Source organism: Ranitomeya imitator, chromosome 6 (genome assembly GCF_032444005.1).
Source record: "Ranitomeya imitator isolate aRanImi1 chromosome 6, aRanImi1.pri, whole genome shotgun sequence".
NCBI lineage: Eukaryota > Metazoa > Chordata > Amphibia > Anura > Dendrobatidae > Ranitomeya > Ranitomeya imitator.
This window is the reverse complement of record NC_091287.1, coordinates 416686128-416707964: the sequence shown is the minus strand read 5'-3', so window position 1 is coordinate 416707964 and position 21837 is coordinate 416686128. Positions and strand designations below refer to the sequence as shown.

General features: G+C 41.4%; 1 protein-coding gene across 5 annotated transcripts in view; it reads left to right on the top strand.

Moving 5' to 3' along the window:
* The window catches only part of NOL4 (nucleolar protein 4), a 456659-nt gene that overhangs the window by 370072 nt on the left and 64750 nt on the right, over window positions 1-21837 (top strand). For 3 of the 5 annotated variants that reach the window (XM_069731269.1, XM_069731270.1, XM_069731273.1), the window contains exons 7-8: window positions 2749-2928; window positions 4061-4252. In XM_069731269.1, the coding sequence (XP_069587370.1) occupies window positions 2749-2928; window positions 4061-4252 (372 nt within the window). The remainder of the gene's footprint in view (window positions 1-2748; window positions 2929-4060; window positions 4253-21837) is intronic. The other 2 variants (XM_069731271.1, XM_069731272.1) reach the window with 1 other exon arrangement.

Below are 21837 nucleotides of genomic sequence, written 5' to 3'. Positions count from 1 at the left end.
CTATTTAACTCCACTCAGATCGTTTCCTCATGCCAGCTGTCAATGTTTTAGCATTGGTTCAGTTCGCTCCTGGATCTGTCTGGTGTCCTGTCTTCTCCTGCAGAAGCTAAGTTCCTGATTGTTATTATTGTTCTTGTTTCTTTGTCCAGCTGGTTATCTTGATTTTGTCTTGCTAGCTGGAAGCTCTGGGATGCAGGGTGGCACCCCCGCACCGTGAGTCGGTATTGAGGACCCTTTTGCACACTCTGCGTGGTCTTTTGTAGGTTTTTGTGCTGACCGCAAAGATTCCTTTCCTATCCTCTGTCTATTTAGTAAGTCGTGCCTTCCTTTGCTGAAACCTATCTCATTTCTGCGTTTGTGACTTTCATCTTTACTCACAGTCATTACATGTGGGGGGCTGCCTATTCCTTTGGGGAATTTATCTGAGGCAAGGTAGGCTTTATTTTCTTCTCTAGGGCTAGCTAGCTCTTAGGCTGTGACGAGGCGCATAGGGAGCGTCAGGAGCGCTCCACGGCTATTTCTAGTGTGTGCGATAGGATTAGGGCTTGCGGTCAGCAGAGCTCCCACATCCCAGAGCTCGTCCTGTATGAGTTTAACTTTCAGGTCGGGTGCTCCTAACCACCAGGTCATAACAATTTCCCCTGCGGTGGCGCTACAAGAAAACTGAACACTTACTGCCAAGTTTTCCCTAAGATTGCATCTGACTGCTGAGGGTCCCAGAAGGAAACAAGGACAAAAGGGATAGTCCAGAGCAGACAACATCTAAGAATGAATTCAATATTTGACAAAATCCTACCCCATGTAAAAATCTGAACAATTTGTATTTTAATGGTCTATTCTAATAGTAATCTCCTGATGCATTATCAAAAGAAATAAACCCCTACTGGATAATCAAAACTATGCTAACACAGTTCTAACTACAGTGAGTCAATTATTTAAGTTCAGACTAATTCTGCATTTAGGCAGTCCTATCGATGACGTTAAATGACCACTAATCAGCCACATGAAAGTTGATCAGAGGTCGGTAAAAGGGAATCTATAGAAAAATAAACCTGGCACTCAACTTATAATGATGTTCTTTATGACGTTTTAATGTAGTAAACTTTATAAAGAACCTTATTATAAGTTAAGTGCCAGGTTTATTTTTCTATTGATACACGGTGTGGGAACTTACCTTTGGCACCAATTCTAGTAGTGCATACGATATTTAGTATATACTGGTAAAAGGGAATCTGTCACCAAGTTTTTGCGACCTAATCTGAGAGCAGCATAATGTAGGAAAGGAGACCCTGATTCCAACAATTTATCACTTACTTTAGTGGGTGCAGCAGTTGTGATACAATCAGAGATTTTAGAGTAGCATGTAGCAGAGTTCAGAAGTTCAGAAAGCTGACACCAAACAACACCACAGCTTTCTATGTACATTGTCTATTAATAGTAAGCTGCTTATCAGAGGAAGGGGCATGGTTGGACCACTTGGTACAAGGGAGCTAGTCTGGTCAGAGATAATTTCCTGGTGATAAAATATTCATTATATTGAAACAACAGCACACAGCCTAATAAGTGACACATCCCTGAAATCTGTGTCTCAGCCGCAATCTTATACGGTCCTCAGACTACATAGGAAAACCTGCCGACAGAATCTCTTTAACATTATGTTTAGGCAGACCGCATGCAATAAAATCGTTCTGTGCACATAGAATACCATTGTTCTTAGACAGGACGATGTACTGCCAAGAGTGATGATTTTTTAGCAAGCTTTAAAATCATTTCACTCCACACACGAGTGTTTTCCTCATTTGATGCTTGATTCCTATGAACCCTCATTCTCGATTATCAGCCAGTGTAAATGGGCCCTCAGGTTTGTACAGTGTAGTTTCTTTTGAAGCCTCACCTTTTGATGTACCGATTAATTTCCAAATAATACTGTCATTCAATGAATTCAATTCCTGGAAAGGGACCCTGAAGAACACTCTGTGGAATCAAGGGTTGAAGCTTCAGGTGCCCAGATCACTAGTTCCAATAGTGCCCCTACTGCAGTAACATGAGGATCCTGAATGGCAGATTTTAGCTTTCAGCAGAAACATCCAGGATTCACAATGCGGTCATTCACAAATGGCTTGTTAATTCATGTCCAATCACATATGATTTTGCATAAATACGTAGCATAGAATAGGAAACAATAGAAAAGAAATCATCTCTCTCAATACCATAAGGATTTTATTTTTTTTAATAAATACATATGTCTCTTCTATTCACAAATTATTATTGTTATTATTATCGCTATGTTGTGTTATACTGGATATGAAGCCATGATTATGGTAATTGTTCTCTAGCTTATTATAGGAGGACATGAACATTGACTGTGCCCTGTGTCAGACTATTCTAAAAGTTAATATATATACTGTATTTTATTCAATTTGGATTTATTATGTTTAGTTTGGTCCAATTTGACATAATTGATTTTATAAACTATTAATAAAATCTTTAATAAAACAATCTAAAATTAATTATATGAGAAGGACATGTTGAACTAGGTGAAAATAAGACAAGAGAAACAATTTCCAAAGAGAGAAAGTAAAATTGTTTGGAAAATGTATAGATTTAGAAGAATTTTTGCAGACAATGTATAGATTCAGGAATCATGTTTGGTTAGGTGAAATTAATCCTATTGGTGTCTTTTATTTCATTAGGCTTATTAGTTAGGAAATCATTCCAGTCAACTGATGCAGCTTCTTCTTTTCTCAGTCTCCAGCACATAGCTACTCCAGCTATGACTCTGGAAAAAATGAAAGTGTAGGTGGTTGTGGTGAAGATTTATCTTTGAATCGGGGCGATGAAGATGAAGATGACCACGATGACCACGAGGATGTCGAGAAGGCAACTGAAGCTGATGGAGTGGAGGCAGAACGCCTGAAAGCTTTTAATGTAAGTCATCATTGTGACAAGCAAGGCTGCAGAACATATCTCCGCTAGGTCCCCGCAGTGGTTATGCTGATAGGTTACATTTTCTTTTATTTTGTTTAATCTTTTTGGCCACAAGCGGCAGATGACTTTGGAAAGTTGTTGCCAATAGACATATTCTGCTTTTTGTTGCATTTTCTTATCCCTAAAATATATTGATATTTGTTGGATTTTTTAGAACTTTTTAGAACTTTTATAGACTGTCCCATCTAAGTGGGATAAAAATGACATTGCCAGAATGCATCTTAAGGTATATGCATATTACAACATTTGGAATGTAAATTAAGTTTACTTAAAATTGATTTAAAAAACTAGGGAAGAAATTGATGAGCATTTTTTTTTTTAGTATTTTGTATTTTAGTATTTTCCACAAAAGTTTTATAGAAGGTTCTGGAAAATATACCCTTCCTTGATAGTCAGTTTGGTTATAAGATTCTTACAATTTTTGGCTTTTTGTAAATAGATTAGGAGTTTGTGTGATTCACTTTCATAGTCATTTACAAACGAATTTAATTGTAACTGTTCTCCAAGTATTAAAAAATATACATATGCTGTTTTTTTAATAAAATGTTTCCAAGTCGTGTCTGATATCGTCTTAAGTATTTCGATGACTTCTTCATTGAGCTGTATATGCTTTTTTTTTACTGTACATTGTCTATTTTATGTTTATGCTTTTCGCGGTAATCTCCTTTCTTTTATTTGCTTTAGAGACTCCCCGAGATAATAACTAGACTAGAGCTTTGTGTTGTGTTGCTTGTTATATATGTTTTATGTATTATGAATGTTTGCTTTTGCTTTAACTTCTAGAGCGACAGAAAGCACGATACACTAAAGCAATGTTTGCTACTTTTTTTTATTTTATGGGATATTTATGTGTTTTTGCAATGTTAATCCTTTTGTTTCTACCTGCTGCCTTGAGATATCTTCGTAAGGAAATATATTTGGCCTAGGACGACGATGCTTCATTTTTTTTTTTTTTACCAACCATCTTCTCCTCATGACAACGTATCTATTCCAATCAAGAATCTATGGTAGTAAGATGAGAGACACGAGCAGTCGTCCAACCCCTTCTCCTCTGTCTCCCTCTTACCAACAGATGTTTGTCAGGCTGTTTGTAGATGAAAACTTGGACCGAATGGTCCCTATCTCTAAGCAGCCCAAAGAAAAGATCCAGGCAATCATTGACTCATGCAGGCGACAATTCCCTGAGTATCAAGAGCGTGCCAGAAAACGCATACGCACTTACCTCAAGTCCTGCAGGCGGATGAAAAGAAGTGGTTTTGAGATGGTGAGTTTTGACGTCAAATCAAGCCCATCAAAACCCCATATGTAATTTCATGACACTATTTGGTTTTCATCTTAGTGTCTTTATTTTACCCCCCCCCCTCCCCCTGGTTCTATTAGTTAAAACATTTTTGTAATCCTCTCATCATTCCTGAATTTTTCCCCATTTGTTCCTTAAGTAAAATAAGCCTGTTTCTTATCATTTACTGGGGCCCTTAAGACAGAGTTATTAAAATTCATGCCATACATGGTTACATAGAAAAGCATCAAGAGCAGGATAGCACAGGGGGTGTATGAGCAGGCTCCACGCATTAGGAGACTTCCATTTCATAAAGCCTGAACAATGATTTTCGCCGATTCATTTCCTGGTCCTGATTTCAGTCTCTGGATCTTATTTTGCCATTTTATTCTTTGACAAACAGCTAGTTTAGCATATTCATTTCCAGTATCCAAATCATATACTTGTGCCTTTCGCTGGATGCGTACCACCGGTCATGCATAAATTGTCAGGTCTAATAATACAATGAGTAAACAATTTATAATCGTAGATAAAGGGAACCATCAAGCAGAAAATGAATTGTTTCCAGTAAAAGGATTCTAACGTACATGATTTTAGTCTTGTATGGGAGGAAAATGACATGTGAGTTGGGTGGATGGGTCGAGCATGCCCTTCATCAGGTATAAAGAATTGAATTGCTGTACACGACATGTTCCAGCATGGTATGATCCAAATCAAAATCCAGACATTTGGAAATTATACAAAACCTGCTTTGAGGTTCTACGCTTAAATACTATCTTTATTTTTTAATATAAATGGATTTAAGCCATTTTGGAAGCAATACAGAGATTTCATGTATTGTGGACTTTCCTATTAGTAAAGCTTTCAGGGAAGAGACGCTCCATAAATTAATTTTGATTTTTTTGTGTGTGTTTCATACAAAAATGCAATCAATTGGAGGCATTAGGTATTGCCCTGAACTTCTTTTGGTTGATATAGTTTCATAGTTTTTAAGGTTGTAGGTAGACTTACACTCTGACATGTTGATACATAGGAAGGCAAAACCCATGGGGCAGTCCCATAATATGAGAGAAATTTGTTCCCGACTGCACAGAAATCAATCTGACTAATTCCCTGGATCAACATCCTATCACAGAATCTAGTACTCATAACCTGTAATATTATGTTTTTCATGAAAGGCATCCAGGTCTGTCTGGAAGTTTTGTCGTGACTCAGCCATTACAACATCATACGGCAGAGAGTTCCTTAGTCTCACTGCTCTTACAGTAAAGAATCTGCGTCTATGATTAAACCTTCTTTCCTCTAGACATAGAAGATACTGTGCTTAAGGGCTAAAAGAATAGTTTTTTTTTTTTACTTTAGCATTATATCTTATCATTATATCACATCTGATGGTCTGGCTCGTAAATAGCTGCCCACAACATGTGCCATGTTCTCAATATTAGCAGCTGTGTGTTATGGGAAAGAAAGGAAATACATTGTTAGAGATGTAAAATTCATACTTCTTAGGCTATGTGTCCACAATCCGGAACTAGCAGCACTTTGGATGCTTTGCATTTTTGCTATTATTATTGAGCGCAGGGAAATCCGCATGTGGTCCCTGAACCATGTGGATATATCGCATCCAATGCATTCTATTGATGTAATTTCTGTTGCAGAGATTCGCGTCTCCGCAAGAGAAATTGGCATGCTGCGGTCTTGAAAGAAGCGCCACATGTCAGTGTCCACGGATGATCCTCAGGCGATGGTACATGTATAGTGGGCACTGGATTTGTTGAAATCCCATCCACTATGCTGTCACAGCTGGCCGCGGCAGGTTTGACGCCGGATAAATACGCAGGGTCAAACCTACAGCAGTTCCTGATCGTGGGCACACACCCTTATGTTTGCCATAGTCTAGCCTGGGTCATGAACGGGAGACTGATTGATACCCAAGAAAAATAGGTGAAGAGTATGGTTTTGTGGAGAGATGACAGAGGTCAAGACTTACGTTTATTAAAATTGTATAATTTTATCCAATTGTTTTATGCATGTAGGAAAGGGAGAGGTGGCAGAGTAGGGTTATGAAGCTTTGTGGTGGTCCTTTTTTCACCAGGTCTTTGCTACACCATCTGTGAGCAGCATGATCCAGAGACCCTGATTCCAGTGATGTGTCACTTACTGGGCTGCTTGCTACAGTTTTTATAAGATCAGTGTTTGCTTTGCAGCAGAGCGAGCAGTTCTCTGAATGTTGAGCTCTGTATAACCTTATCCACACCACTGATTGGTAGCTTTCAGTGTATACTGTGCATAGGCAGAGAGCTGCCAATCAGCAGTGGAGGTGGATTTATACATAACTCATTAATATGTAACAGTACATGGCAGCAAGTTTACTAGCCCTCTTGTGATAATCTGCTCCTGTTAAAACACTAATTTTTATCAAAACTGCAGTAAACAGCCCAGTAAGTGACATATTGATGGAATCAGGGCCTCTGTCTCTATATCATGCTGCTCACAGATTAGGTGTAAAAAAAACAAAAACTTGTGATAGATTATTGTTAAACACCTTTCTTTCAGCTTCAATTTTGCTCTGTCATTTGCATGACAATTTATAAAGTCAAGGGAGGCCAAATTAAAGGGGTTGTCCACTACTAGGACATCCCCTTCTTGATCAAAAATGTTGGCCTTCATAAAATAAAGCTTATACTCACTTCCTGTGCAGGTGCTGCTCCCGCGGTGTTGGCACTCACTCTCCCTTGCGCTTTCATGCGGTGTTGTGACACGTGACCCCGGCGCCCAATCAGCACTGGCGTCACTGTCTCCGCCTTTGGACAAAGCGAACATGAAGAGGAAGATGAAGTCCAGGCTGTAGTTGATCTCTGACTTCCTTTTCATGCTCAATTCGACAGGAGGCGGGGACAGTGATGCCAGTGCTGATTGGGCGCTGGGATCACGTGTCACGACACCGCATGAGAGTCGGGGGAGAGTAAGTGCCGACACTGCGGGAATGGTGCCAGCACGGGAGGAGAGTATAGGCTTTTCTATTTTACCGGGGCCAGGCGAGGGGTAGGAGAAGAAGTTGTTCAAGTAGTGTAGTTTAAGTGTAATTATTTTGTGTTTTATTATTTTATTAGTTTTGAGCATTTAAAGACATAGCATGGTTTTCACTTCCCTTTTCCACTGAAATGTGCAAAGTGCATCACTTCCAAGCTAAAGTTAAAAAAATAAGTCCGGAAGATCATACTTTGGTTTTTCTTAATTTCAGGAGGGAATTTTTCAACATTTAATGTAGGAAACTTTATGTGATTTAAACACTCTGCAGACCTATGACATTAACTACCACTGAGACATTGTAGCAAACCCTTAGGAAAGTGATTTCTACAACCGTTGGGTATAGCTCATATTGCATCACCTAGACTGTATATGTCTAGCAATCACACAGTTGTGAGAAGTCTTAGGAAGTAAATAAGAATCTTTTTTTATAGGAAACAAAGATAGGTATAGAAGCAACTTAGATAACTTTTCAAAGTTTTCATGATAATGTATTATGATTAAGCAAAGCTTAGGTTCAATAAACAGATTTTTCTACAAAGGCATATTAGTCATTAACTTTATGAATGTGAATGAATTCTTTTCTAAGCTTTGGTCAAGGGCATCTAACAATGATAAAAACATTACAGAAGTTATCATCGCGGTCCCTATTTGAACTCACAATCTGCGTTTCAAAAACAAATTTACCGATTCTCATATTTATAGTGCAACAAAAAACGAAATATCATCAACTTAAACACTATATGACACTTATTAACATAAAACATAACTTCTATTGAAGATTTGTTAAAAGATAAGTCTTAAATAGAATACGAATCGACTAATATGGCCGAAAGTTAGTCACTCACCTGAGCACACCAGTATTTATTCACCCTACAAATGGTCTCATTTCATCCTACCTTGCTGCGGAGGTTGGCACCCTACACCTGCGAAATGGCGCCCCGCTCAAACGTCAACTCTCCCTTTCTGACCCTATTAGGACATGGAGAGAGGGGAGTTGGAGGCCAGTGATACACTCTACCAATTTATGTTCTTCTCTGAGAACAAAACGTCCTGGCATGTCGAAATCCAACTGCCCAACCCTTTTCTCCCACAACATTGATCACATTATATGGTTGGCCAGTCTTGACAAAGAGGCCCTGCTTGGCCAAAATTAATTTAATGTGCCCATTTAATGTGTTTCTTGATTCGATGATGTATTCTTGGAGGCAATGTCATCTCCAGATCTTGAATACTAGTCATGCATAAGAACTTTGTCTACCTGGTAATTTTACTTTTGCAAACGGCCCAGCATGGTGCACAACAACTTACGCCAATCTAAGGTCAATGAGTTCTCCTGACTTGTTTTTCTGGTGATGGGTAGATGTTTATTCGAAAATAATCTTTTAAGTCAGTTGATCTTTAGTTGTCAGCGGCTCCTCTACCTATCACTCGGCTGATAGACAGATAACGTGCGATGTTTACACAGGACAGAGGGTATCTGTAGTTGTACATACCTTTACAACTAGGCAATCAAGTAAATAGAGAGTAAGCACTGTATCCGGGGTACAGAATACCATTATTTTCCAATAACCTCACTTTCACAGCATGTCCTCACAGGAAAATTATAGCTGAAAGGTTTTAAAAATAGGATGAGTGCAGAAATATGTCCTTATCTAAACCTCTTTTATCACCGCAGTTACCATGCATTGAGAGGCTAGCTTTTTTACAGTACAGGAAAATGTATTTTATTCTATTTATTTTCATGTCATTTTTAAAGTACATTTCAATTAGTCCTTTAGATGATAATTGATAAGCAGAAATTGGAAAAGTTATCACTTGTTCGTTTTTTACTCCCCTCCTTCCCAGAGCCATAACTTTTTTGTTTTTCCATCAATTTGGCCATGTGAGGGCTTATTTTTTGCGGGACGAGTTGTACTTTTGAACGACACCATTGGTTTTAGCATGTCGTGTACTAGAAAATGGGAAAAAAATTCCAAGTGCGGTGAAATTGCAAAAAAAAGTGCAATCCCACATTGGTTTTTTGTTTGGCTTTTTTGCTAGGTTCACTAAATGCTAAAACTGACCTGCCATTATGATTCTCCAGGTCAGTACGAGTTCATAGACACCTAACATGACTAGGTTATTTTTTATCTAAGTGGTGAAAAAAAATTCCAAACTTTGCTAAAAAAAAAAAAAAAAAATTTGCGCCATTTTCCGATACCCGTAGCGTCTCCATTTTTCGTGATCTGGGGTCGGTTGAGGGCATATTTTTTGCATGCCGAGATGACGTTTTTAATGATAGCATTTCGGTGCAGATACGTTCTTTTGATCGCCCGTTATTGCATTTTAATGCAATGTCGCGGCGACCAAAAAAACGTAATTCTGGCGTTTTGAATTTTTTCCCCGCTACGCTGTTTAGCGATCAGGTTAATGCTTTTTTTTAGTTGATAGATCGGGCCATTCTGAGCGCGGCGATACCAAATATGCGTAGATTTTATATTTTTTTTATTGATTTATTTTGATTGGGGTGAAAGGGGGGTGATTTAAACTTTTATATTTTTTTTATTTTTTTAACATTTTTTTTAACTTTTTTTTAAAACTTTTGCCATGCTTCAATAGCCTCCATGGGAGGCTAGAAGCAGGCACAACTCGATCGCCTCTGCTACATAGCAGCGATCTGCTGTTCGCTGCTATGTAGCAGAAATGGAGGTGTGCTGTGAGCGCCGACCACAGGGTGGCGCTCACAGCCACCGGTGATCAGTAACCATAGAGGTCTCTAGGACATCTATGGTTACCATCCTGACGCATCGCCGACCCCCGATCATGTGACGGGGGTCGGCGATGACGTCATTTCCGGCCACCCGGCCGGAAGCGGTGGTTAAATGCCGCTGTCTGTGTTTGACAGCGGCATTTAACTAGTTAATAGGTGCGGGCAGATCGCGATTCTGCCCGCGCCTATTACGGGCACATGTCATCTGTTCAAAACAGCTGACATGTCCCGGCTTTGATGCGGGCTCACCGCGGAGCCCTGCATCAAAGCAGGGGATCTGACCTCGGACGTACTATCCCGTCCGAGGTCAGATAGGGGTTAACAATATGAAAAGTTATCCAGGTTAAAAAGAGGTGAAACATGATGGCAATATTTCATACCATATTTTCTAAAGCTGGCAAACAAAATCCTATTCCAAATGTATATTGTTCTGTGCAAAAGTTTTAGGCAGGTGTGGAAAAAATGCGGCAAGGTAAAAATGCTTTCAAAAATAGAAGTGTAAGTAGTTTATTTTTATCAATTAGCAATATGGAAAGTGAATGGAAAAAGTTGAATTCTAAATAAAACAGACAGAAGGATTTGCGCAAGCCTACATGTACAGAAAGAAGATCTGTGGTTAGTTCTCCAAGATATTTGGAACAACCTCCCTGCCGAGCTCCTTCAAAAACTGTGCAAGTGTATCTAGAAGAATTGATGCTTTGATGTTGTTTTAAAGGCGAAGAGTGGTCATAACATATGTTGATTTGATGTAGATTACTTTTTTTGTTCATTCACTTTGCATTTTGTTAATTGATAAAAATAAATTAGTGGCACAGCTATCATTGAAAGCATTTGTACTCTGCAGCATTTTTTGCACACCTGCGAAAAACGTTTGCACCGTACTGTGTGTATATATACATACACAGTGGGGAAAATAAGTATTTGTTACACTGCCGATTTTGAAGTTTTCCCACCTACAAAGACCGGAGAGGTCTGTAATTTTTATCGTAGGTACACTTCGACTGTGAGAGACAGAAACTAAAAATAAAAAAAACAGAAAATCACATGGTATGATCTTTAAATAAATTGCATTTTATTGCATGAAATAAGTATTTGATCACCTACCAACCAGCAAGAATTCTGGCTCTCACAAACCTGTTAGTTTTTCTTTAATAAGCCCTCCATCTCTGCACTCATTACCTGTATTAATTGCACCCATTTTAACTTGTTACCTGTATAAAGACACCTGTCCACACACTCAATCACACTCCAACCTCTCCACCATGGCCAAGACCAAATAGCTGTCTAAGGACACCAGGGACAAAATTGTAGACCTGCAAAATGCTGGGATGGGCTATAATCAGCTTGGTGAGGAAGAAATAACTGTTAGCAAAATTATTAGTAAAAGGAATAAGCACAAGACGACTGTCAATTTTCCTTGGTCTTGAGCTCCATGCAAGACCTTGCCTCGTGGGGTAAGGATGATTCTGAGAAAGGTCAGGAATCAGCCTAGAACTGCATGGGAGGACCTGGTTAATGGCCCGAAAAGAGCTGGGACCACAGTCTCAAACATTACAGTTAGTAACACACTACGCCATCATGGATTAAAATCCTGCAGGGCACGCAAGGTCCCCTTGCTCATAACAGCACATGTCCAGGCCCATTTGAAATTTGTCAATGACCATGTGGATGATCCAGAGGAGGCATGGGAAAAGGTCATGTGGTCAGATGAGACCAAAATAGAACTTTTTTGGTATCAACTCAATTCGCCGTGTTTGGAGGAAGAAGAAAGATGAGAACAACCCCAAGAACACCGTCCCAACCATAAAGCATGGTGGGGGAAATATCATACTTCTCTGCAAAGGGGACAGTATGACTACACCGTATTGAAGGGAGGATGGATGGAGATTTTGGCCTCCTTCCCTCAGTAAGATCATTGAAGATGGGTCATGGCTAAGTCTTCCAGCATGACAATGATCCAAAACACACAGCCAGGGCAACAAAGGAGTGGCTTCGTAAGAAGCATTTCATGGTCCAGGAGTGGCCTAGCCAGTCTCCAGACCAGAACCCAATATAAAATCTTTGGAGGGAGCTGAAACTCAATGTTGCCCTGTGCCAGCCCCAAAAATTGAAAGATCTGGAGAATGTCTGTATGGAGGAGTGGGTCAAAATGGGGGCGAGGGGGGCGGCATATATTCACTTACAGGACTCCTTGCTCTTCTTTATGCTGAAGATAGTTCTTAATGACATTGGCTGTATGTCTTGGGTTATTGTTCTACTGTAGTATAAATTTGGTGTCAATCAGATGGCTCCCTGATGGTATTGTCTGATAAATATCTGCCTGTACTTCTCAGCATTGAAGACACCATTTATCCTCATCTAATACACAGTTCCATTTGCTGAAAGGCAGTCCCAAATTTACAGGGAACTTCCACCATACTTCACTGTTGCCTCATTAGACACTCATTATTGTACTGCTATCCAGCCCTTTGGCAAACAAACTCCCTCCTGCCTATTTCAAATTTTGACTCATCAGTCCAGATTACCTGGTGCCACTTTTCTGCATATGTTTTAGTGCAAAGTTGTGTCAATTGGGATTTTCTCCATCTAGAAAGTATGGTTTTTGGCCACAATTCTTTCATGAAGACCACTTCGGATCAGACTTCTCCAAATAGTAGATGGGTATAACTGGATCACTCTGGTTGCTGCCAGTTGTGAGTAGATGGCCCTGCTGGACATCTTTTGATTTTAAAGAGAAGTAAGAATGGTGTGTCTTTCATCTGCCACACTAAGTTTACTTGGCTGACTTTCCTCAGCATTGCTCATTTCTTGGTGTCCTAAAATATATGAAATACAGGCAGATACTTATCCATCATGCAATACCATCAGGGAGGCAACTTATTGGCTCCAAAATTACAGTCAATGTCGTTAATAACTATAGTCAGCATAAAAAAGAGCAAGGATTCCTGAACGTGATGATATGGCCCGGACTGAATCCTGATCTCAGCATCATCTGTAATGGATTGTATGAAGAGATAGAAGGATTTGAGCAAATCAAGCTTAGCCAGATCACTTTAGTGAAGAGATCACAGTACCTGGAATGTGCTTACGGAAATGGAGAATCATCGATGGCATAAAATGAAGGGTTTTATTCACCAATGGATTTTGGCTCCAGACTGACACCTTTTTCAAGGTAAAAACTAGTGATAAGTGAGTATACTCGGTACTCGGGGTTTCCGAGCATGCTCGGGTGTTCTCCGAGTATCTTGGGCGTGCTCATAGATTATGTTTGAATCGCCGCAGCTGCATGACTTGTGGCTGCTAGTGATCCTGAGTACATGTGGGGATTGCCTGTTTGTTAGGGAATCTCCACATGTATTTAGGCTGTCTAGCAGCTGCAAATCATGCAGCTGCAGGGACTCAAACATAATCTACGAGTACGCCCAAGATACTCGGAGAACACCCGAGCATGCTTGGAAAACCCGAGTACACTCGCTCATCACTAGTAAAAACCCAAATGTGCAAGCCAGTGAGCTTTAAAAAGGGTAAAATAATTGAAGACGTACATCAGAAAAGGAATCCTCCAGCGATGAGAGGCAAGTATAAAACTTCATGTTTATTCTATAAACTTAAAAAGCTATATAGCCCGACATGCAAACCACATAGAGTCTAGAAACCTACGTGCTTCGGGTTATAGCCTTAGTCTTGGTATACCATGACTTACCGATCACTGGAGAATTATTTTCCTGATGCACATCTTGTTCTAAATCTGACCGGGTAAGACAGCATGGCGAATGAATGGTCTGGTACATAGCCATGGAGTTACCTGGTAAAGCTGGTGAAGAATCAGTTGGTTGCAGGCAGCTAAGGAAAGAGTGATATGGCACATAGTACAGCTGCTACGAAATGGTTTAGCACATAAAATAGGTGGGATCGAGTTGTTTGGCTCATAAGAGAACTGGTGAAAGAGTGGTTTGGTACAAAAGAGAAATAGTGAAGGAGTGGAATGGCACATAAGATAACTGGAAAAGGAATGGTTTGGTTCATAAGAGTACTGGTGAAGGAAAGGTTTAGCACAAGAGAACACGTGAAGGAATGGTTTTGCACATAAGGGTACTGGTTAAGGATTGGTTTAGCACATAAGAGTACTGGTGAAGGAATGGTTTGACACATAAGAGAACTGGTGAAGAAATGGTTTGGCACATAAGAGAACTGGTGAAGGAATGGTTTGACACATAAGAGAACTGGTGAAGGAATGGTTTGGCACATAAGAGAACTGGTGAAGGAATGGTTTGACACATAAGAGAACTGGTGAAGGAATGGTTTGGCACATAAGAGAACTGGTGAAGGAATGGTTTGACACATAAGAGAACTGGTGAAGGAATGGTTTGGCACATAAGAGTACTGGTGAAGGAATGGTTTGACACATAAGAGAACTGGTGAAGGAATGGTTTGGCACATAAGAGAACTAACTGGTGAAGGAATGGTTTGGCACATAATTCTGTCAGTGAATGAATGGTCTGGAACATAGTGGGAGTTAGGCCAGAGTCACACTAACATATAATACGGACGAGTGCTATGCGATAAAAAATTGCATGGCACTCGGACCAGTATTTATCTATGGGGCAGCTCCCATCACCGTTTTTTTGCTCGGCCATTTTCAACGTACGGGTGAAATCGCAGCATGCTGCGATTATCACCGACACTCTGCCGAGTCTCGGCTCACTCGCATCCATATAAGCCTATGGGTGCGAGTGAGACAGCGCACATCACTAAGACATTATCCGAGTGATGTGCATTATACACTGACCCCGGCAATGGAGGAGATGGAGAAATTCATTTCTCCGCGTCCTCCGCAGCTGTGCGAGGGGCTCGGAGCATGGGAGCATGACACTCGGCTGCCGCTTAGTAAAAGAGCGGTGTAGCACATAGAAAGGATGGTGAATAAGTAGTGTCGTGCATATGACAGTTGGAGAAGACCTGGCACATAATACACTTGGTAAACAAGTGCTCTGGCACATAATAGGTAGAATGCAGTGGTCAGGCGTATGGCACAGGTCAGGTGAATGACTGGTTTGGCAAATAAAAAAGATTGTAAAAAAAAGTAGTTTAGCTTTTAAGACAACTAGTGAGGATGGTCAGGTTTGTTAGTCTAGGTTCTGAGTTTAATTTTTTCTTTTGCAAGATATAGGAGCAGAAAAATAAGTTCTTCGCATCACAAGCTCCCATTAATTATCATGGGATCTGTTGGGATCCCGATACAGTGTCTGCCTTTTGAAGGAACAAAAATTAGCACACCACATTATGCTTTTTCTTCCAGTAAAAATATCAAAACATGCAACAAACCCACTATTTAGGTTTGAGAAAGTGTTAAAGAAGAAGTTTGGGCATGCACCCACACCCTTTACTAATATGTGGCAAGAAGAGTGATTATGGCTGCACTAAACTCCTATTTTCTGCCCTAATACTTACTACAGGTTTGTTATTACTGCGCACTGTGAGACAAGAGGAAGGGATTCATATTTTCCATTCATTTTGATCCCACGTTAGGTGTAATAATGGATAGCAGCCTTCATAGTGATTATTGTGAGCTCAACTTAATGTGATTATGAAAGTGGATTGCTGCTTTTGTTTAAGGGCATAATCCGTAATATTATTAACCACAGTAAACACATATGTGAGCATTGTCTCTGTGCTCAATATATTTTACTGTTATAAGACACATAAAACATTGCAGTCCTCTGGCTGTGTATTAATTGACTTGATTTAACCTGAAATTATTCCTAGCTAAATATTACTTCTCCTAATGTTCCAGCAAGGTGATTTCAGAAAAAAAAAAAAAAAACAATTTTACACAACAGCTCTTCACATTTATAGTCATTATTTCTCAAATACATATTTACTCAGTGATTTTTCTGCAGACTATTAGATGTAGTGTGTGAATGTATCTATTCTTCTGTTTATATGTCGTGCAATGGCACATCACTGTTTATGACCCTGTAATTGTTCCACAGAAGAAGATCATTGAATTCTGAATACTTCTGAACAGCATTAAAGCCAAATGAGAATTGGAGAATGTGCAGGTTTTTTGTGTTAAGTGACATATTTATACCCAAGGGTCACTGTAGATAGATTACATTCAATAATAATACATTACATTTCACAAGGCACTAATTATTGGAGAAGAGTTTCCATTTGTGTATAGATCATAAAAAAATATTTGCTTACTTATGTAGTAGGGCGCCATCTGGTGTTCAAAATCTATAATTACTATTCAATGCAAAGTAGCCAATAGAATTAGCTGTCGGCCTATGAGATATTTCTGTTGGCTGTTTTTCAGTGAGCAATGAATCGCAATCCATACACTTGACTGTGAGGAGAATGACTGAGCATGTGTATACACCACCTCTCAGCTCATTGGATGGACCTGCATACTGAACACCATGTGGCGCCATGAACCTGCACAGTGGACACCATGTGGCTGTCACGGTGTGACTATGTGATAGCAACTAACAATGGGCTCCTATTCTGTTCTTCAGGCTAGGGGACCCTGGGTTATTATCTCTGTCCACAAGAATAACCCTGATGGTGGGGACGCCTGGGTCTCGTTCCTCACTATGCTCCTAAAATATGCTATATCTCTCCTCCTTTCCAAGACAGGTAGGGCAGAAGTTTATGGGAAAAACAAACAAGACAGACAAGGAAAAGCAGAAGCACAGTCACACAGCACTTTTACAGGAATAAACACTTAAGGAACAAAAAGTGTAAAGCCAGTGAGGCAAAGAAGCAACTCAGAGAAACCAAAGGAAAGGAAAGGCTACACCAAAAACCACTCTCAACCAACTTAGAAGTAACCACCAGTAAGCCTGGATGTGTCCACCTCTCCAAACCAGAATAGACAAACTATTGCTGGTATTACCTGAATAGTCAAACTAGCATATATAGCTGATATTACTAGTTCTGCCGCGGAATGTGACTAAGGCCGGAGTCACACTACTGTATAACATGGCCAAGTGCCATGCGATAAAACATCACATAGCACTCAGCCCAGTGTTATGCTATGGTGAAGATCAGATCTATGATTACTTTCTCGTGACAATTCGGCATGAGAGAACAATCACAGCATGCTGCTGATTGGCAGCGAGACTCTGCTCACTCACATCCATACAAGTCTATGGGTGTGAGTGAAAAATCGCACTGCTCTCAGATACCACCTGAGTGCAGTGCAATATACGCCAATGCTGGCTGTGACACCCCAGGAGTTCAGTTGTCACAGTGGTATTGCCTTTTCGGGGGGGGGGGGGGTGATGCCATGCTTGGAAGCGAGGAAGATTCCTTTAACAGGTAGCATGTTCACACAACACTGTTCTGACTCCAGGCCGGAAAGGGGAGCTCTGATCCAGTTTGTGGGTGGCTTCCCTATACTGGCTGGAGGAGGAGTTAGAGTCAGTCTATCAGAGAGGAGTAAGGAGTGAGGAGTGAAAAGCTGGTTCTGCAGCTCCTGGAAAGAGAAGAGAGGGACAGAGCAGTCTGTGAGACTGCGAGGGGAGAAGAGGCAAAGGAAAGGGAAGATACTGGGATGGAGCTGCGAGAGGGCTCACTCCAAAATTGGCGCAAGTAACCGGAAGCCAGAATTCCGAGGTTGTGGGGGTAACTGTATGCCCCAATGCAGAAACCTGCGGTCAGGAGATTTCATGTCACCTGTCAACCATTAACACCCGAAGTGTTGTGAATTCTGTGGCAGAGCTCCCTCCTGTGGTCACGGGTGGTACTTCGGCTGATTCTCTCTGGGAGCTTCCGTTTGTGGAGGAAAGTGGTACTGCGGCTTCTGAGTTTCCTCCCTCAGGTGATCTGGTGAGATCGTTAGGTGCTTCTCTACTTAACTCCACCTAATGCTTTGATCCATGCTTCCTGTCAATGTTCCAGTGTTGGACTTGTTTTTCCCTGGATCATTCCTGTGGCCTGCTGCTCTGCATAGCTAAGTTCTTCTTTGCTATTTGTTTGCTATTTTTTCTGTCCAGCTTGTCTATTTGTTTTGCTGGAAGCTCTGGGACGCAAAGGGTGTACCTCCGTGCCGTTAGTTTGGTACGGAGGGTCTTTTTGCCCCCTTTGCGTGGTTTTCTTTAGGATTTTGTGTAGACCGCAAAGTTATCTTTCCTATCCTCGCTCTGTTAAGAAAGTCGGGCCTCACTTTGCTGAATCTATTTCATCCCTACGTGTGTCTTTTCATCTTAACTCATAGTCATTATATGTGGGGGGCTGCCTTTTCCTTTGGGGTATTTCTCTGAGGCAAGGTAGGCTTATTTTCTATCTTCAGGCTAGTTAGTTTCTCAGGCTGTGCCGAGTTGCATAGGCAGAGTTAGGCGCAATCCACGGCTGCCTCTAGTGTTGTTTGGAGAGGATTAGGGATTGCGGTCAGCAGAGTTCCCACGTCTCAGAGCTCGTTCTATTATTTTGGGTTATTGTCAGATCACTGTATGTGCTCTGACCGCTATGTCCATTGTGATACTGAATTGCCTATCACAACAGTACAGGAAGCCAAAAGTGCTAATGATTCTCAATAGAGGGAAAAAAGAAGTTCTGAGACCATTTTTTTTTCTTTGCACTGTGTTTTGCCTTTTTTTTCCCCTAGACATTTGGGTGGTTCAGGACACAGGTGTAGCAATGGACATTAAAGGTCTGTCTTCATGTGTGGATCAGCTCACGGCAAGAGTTCAAAATATTCAAGATTTTGTGGTTCAGAATTCTTTGTTAGAACCGAGAATTCCTATTCCAGATTTGTTTTTTGGAGATAGAACTAAATTTCTGAGTTTCAAAAATAATTGTAAACTATTTCTGGCTTTGAAACCTCGCTCCTCTGGTGACCCAGTTCAACAGGTTAGGATCGTCATTTCTTTTTTGCGTGGCGACCCTCAGGACTGGGCATTTTCTCTTGCGTCAGGAGATCCTGCATTAAGTAATATCGATGCGTTTTTCCTGGCGCTTGGATTGCTGTACAATGAGCCTAATTCAGTGGATCAGGCAGAAAAAAATTTGCTGGCTCTCGGTCAGGCTCAGGATGAGATAGAGGTATATTGCCAGAAATTTAGAAAGTGGTCCGTGCTCACTCAATGGAATGAATCTGCGCTGGCAGCTATATTCAGAAAGGGTCTCTCTGAAGCCCTTACGGATGTCATGGTGGGATTTCCTATGCCTGCTGGTTTGAATGAGTCTATGTCTTTGGCCATTCAGATCGGTCGACGCTTGCGTGAGCGTAAATCTGTGCACCATTTGGCGGTATTACCTGAGATTAAACCTGAGCCTATGCAGTGCGATAGGACTATGACCAGAGTTGAACGGCAAGAACACAGACGTCTGAATGGGCTGTGTTTCTACTGTGGTGATTCCACTCATGCTATCTCTGATTGTCCTAGGCGCACTAAGCGGTTCGCTAGGTTTGCCACCATTGGTACAGTACAGTCAAAATTTCTTCTGTCCGTTACCTTGATCTGCTCTTTGTTATCGTATTCTGTCATGGTATTTGTGGATTCAGGCGCTGCCCTGAATTTGATGGACTTGGAATATGCTAAGCGTTGTGGGTTTTTCTTGGAGCCCTTGCAGTGTCCTATTCCATTGAGAGGAATTGATGCTACGCCTTTGGCCAAGAATAAGTCTCAATACTGGACCCAGCTGACCATGTGCATGGCTCCTGCACATCAGGAGGTTATTCGCTTTCTGGTGTTGCATAATCTGCATGATGTGGTCGTGTTGGGGTTGCCATGGCTACAAGCCCATAATCCAGTATTGGATTGGAAATCCATGTCGGTGTCCAGCTGGGGTTGTCAGGGGGTACATGGTGATGTTCCATTTCTGTCAATTTCGTCATCCACCCCTTCTGAGGTTCCAGAGTTCTTGTCTGATTACCGGGATGTATTTGATGAGCCCAAGTCTGATGCCCTACCTCCGCATAGGGATTGTGATTGTGCTATCAATTTGATTCCTGGTAGTAAATTCCCAAAAGGTCGACTGTTTAATTTATCCGTGCCTGAGCACACCGCTATGCGCAGTTATGTGAAGGAATCCCTGGAGAAGGGGCATATTCGCCCGTCATCGTCGCCATTAGGAGCAGGGTTCTTTTTTGTAGCCAAGAAGGATGGTTCGCTGAGACCTTGTATAGATTACCGCCTTCTTAATAAGATCACTGTTAAATTTCATTACCCCTTGCCATTGTTATCTGATTTGTTTGCTCGGATTAAGGGGGCTAGTTGGTTCACCAAGATAGATCTTCGGGGTGCGTATAATCTGGTGCGAATCAGGCGAGGCGATGAATGGAAAACTGCATTTAATATGCCCGAGGGTCATTTTGAGTATCTAGTGATGCCATTCGGACTTGCCAATGCTCCATCAGTGTTTCAGTCCTTTATGCATGACATCTTCCGAGAGTACCTGGATAAATTCCTGATTGTGTACTTGGATGAAATTTTGATCTTCTCGGATGATTGGGAGTCTCATGTGAAGCAGGTCAGAACGGTTTTTCAGGTCCTGCGTGCTAATTCTTTGTTTGTGAAGGGATCAAAGTGTCTCTTTGGTGTGCAGAAGGTTTCATTTTTGGGGTTCATCTTTTCCCCTTCTACTATCGAGATGGATCCTGTTAAGGTCCAAGCCATCCATGATTGGACTCAGCCGACATCTCTGAAAAGTCTGCAAAAGTTCCTGGGCTTTGCTAATTTTTATCGTCGCTTCATCTGCAATTTTTCTAGTATTGCCAAACCATTGACCGATTTGACCAAGAAGGGTGCTGATTTGGTCAATTGGTCTTCTGCTGCTGTGGAAGCTTTTCAAAAGTTGAAGCGTCGTTTTTCTTCTGCCCCTGTGTTGTGTCAACCAGATGTTTCTCTTCCGTTCCAGGTCGAGGTTGATGCTTCTGAGATTGGAGCAGGGGCTGTTTTGTCGCAGAGAGGTTCTGATTGCTCAGTGATGAAACCATGTGCTTTTTTTTTCCAGGAAGTTTTCGCCTGCTGAGCGAAATTATGATGTGGGCAACCGAGAGTTGCTGGCCATGAAGTGGGCATTCAAGGAGTGGCGTCATTGGCTTGAAGGAGCTAAGCATCGCGTGGTGGTATTGACTGATCATAAGAACTTGACTTATCTCGAGTCTGCTAAGCGTTTGAATCCTAGACAGGCTCGTTGGTCGCTGTTTTTTGCCCGTTTTGACTTTGTGATTTCGTACCTTCCGGGCTCTAAAAATGTGAAGGCGGATGCTCTGTCTAGGAGTTTTGTGACCGACTCTCCGGGTTTATCTGAGCCGGCGGGTATCCTCAAGGAAGGAGTAATTGTGTCTGCCATCTCCCCTGATTTGCGGCGGGTGCTGCAAAAATTTCAGGCTAATAAACCTGATCGTTGTCCAGCGGAGAAACTGTTTGTCCCGGATAGGTGGACGAATAAAGTTATCTCTGAGGTTCATTGTTCGGTGTTGGCTGGTCATCCTGGAATCTTTGGTACCAGAGAGTTAGTGGCTAGATCCTTTTGGTGGCCATCTCTGTCGCGGGATGTGCTTTCTTTTGTGCAGTCCTGTGGGATTTGTGCTCGGGCTAAGCCCTGCTGTTCTCGTGCCAGTGGGTTGCTTTTGCCCTTGCTGGTCCCGAAGAGGCCTTGGACACATGTCTCTATGGATTTTATTTCAGATCTTCCCGTTTCTCAAAAGATGTGAGTCATTTGGGTGGTCTGTGATCGCTTTTCTAAGATGGTCCATCTGGTACCCTTGTCTAAATTGCCTTCCTCCACTGATTTGGTGCCATTGTTCTTCCAGCATGTGGTTCGTTTGCATGGC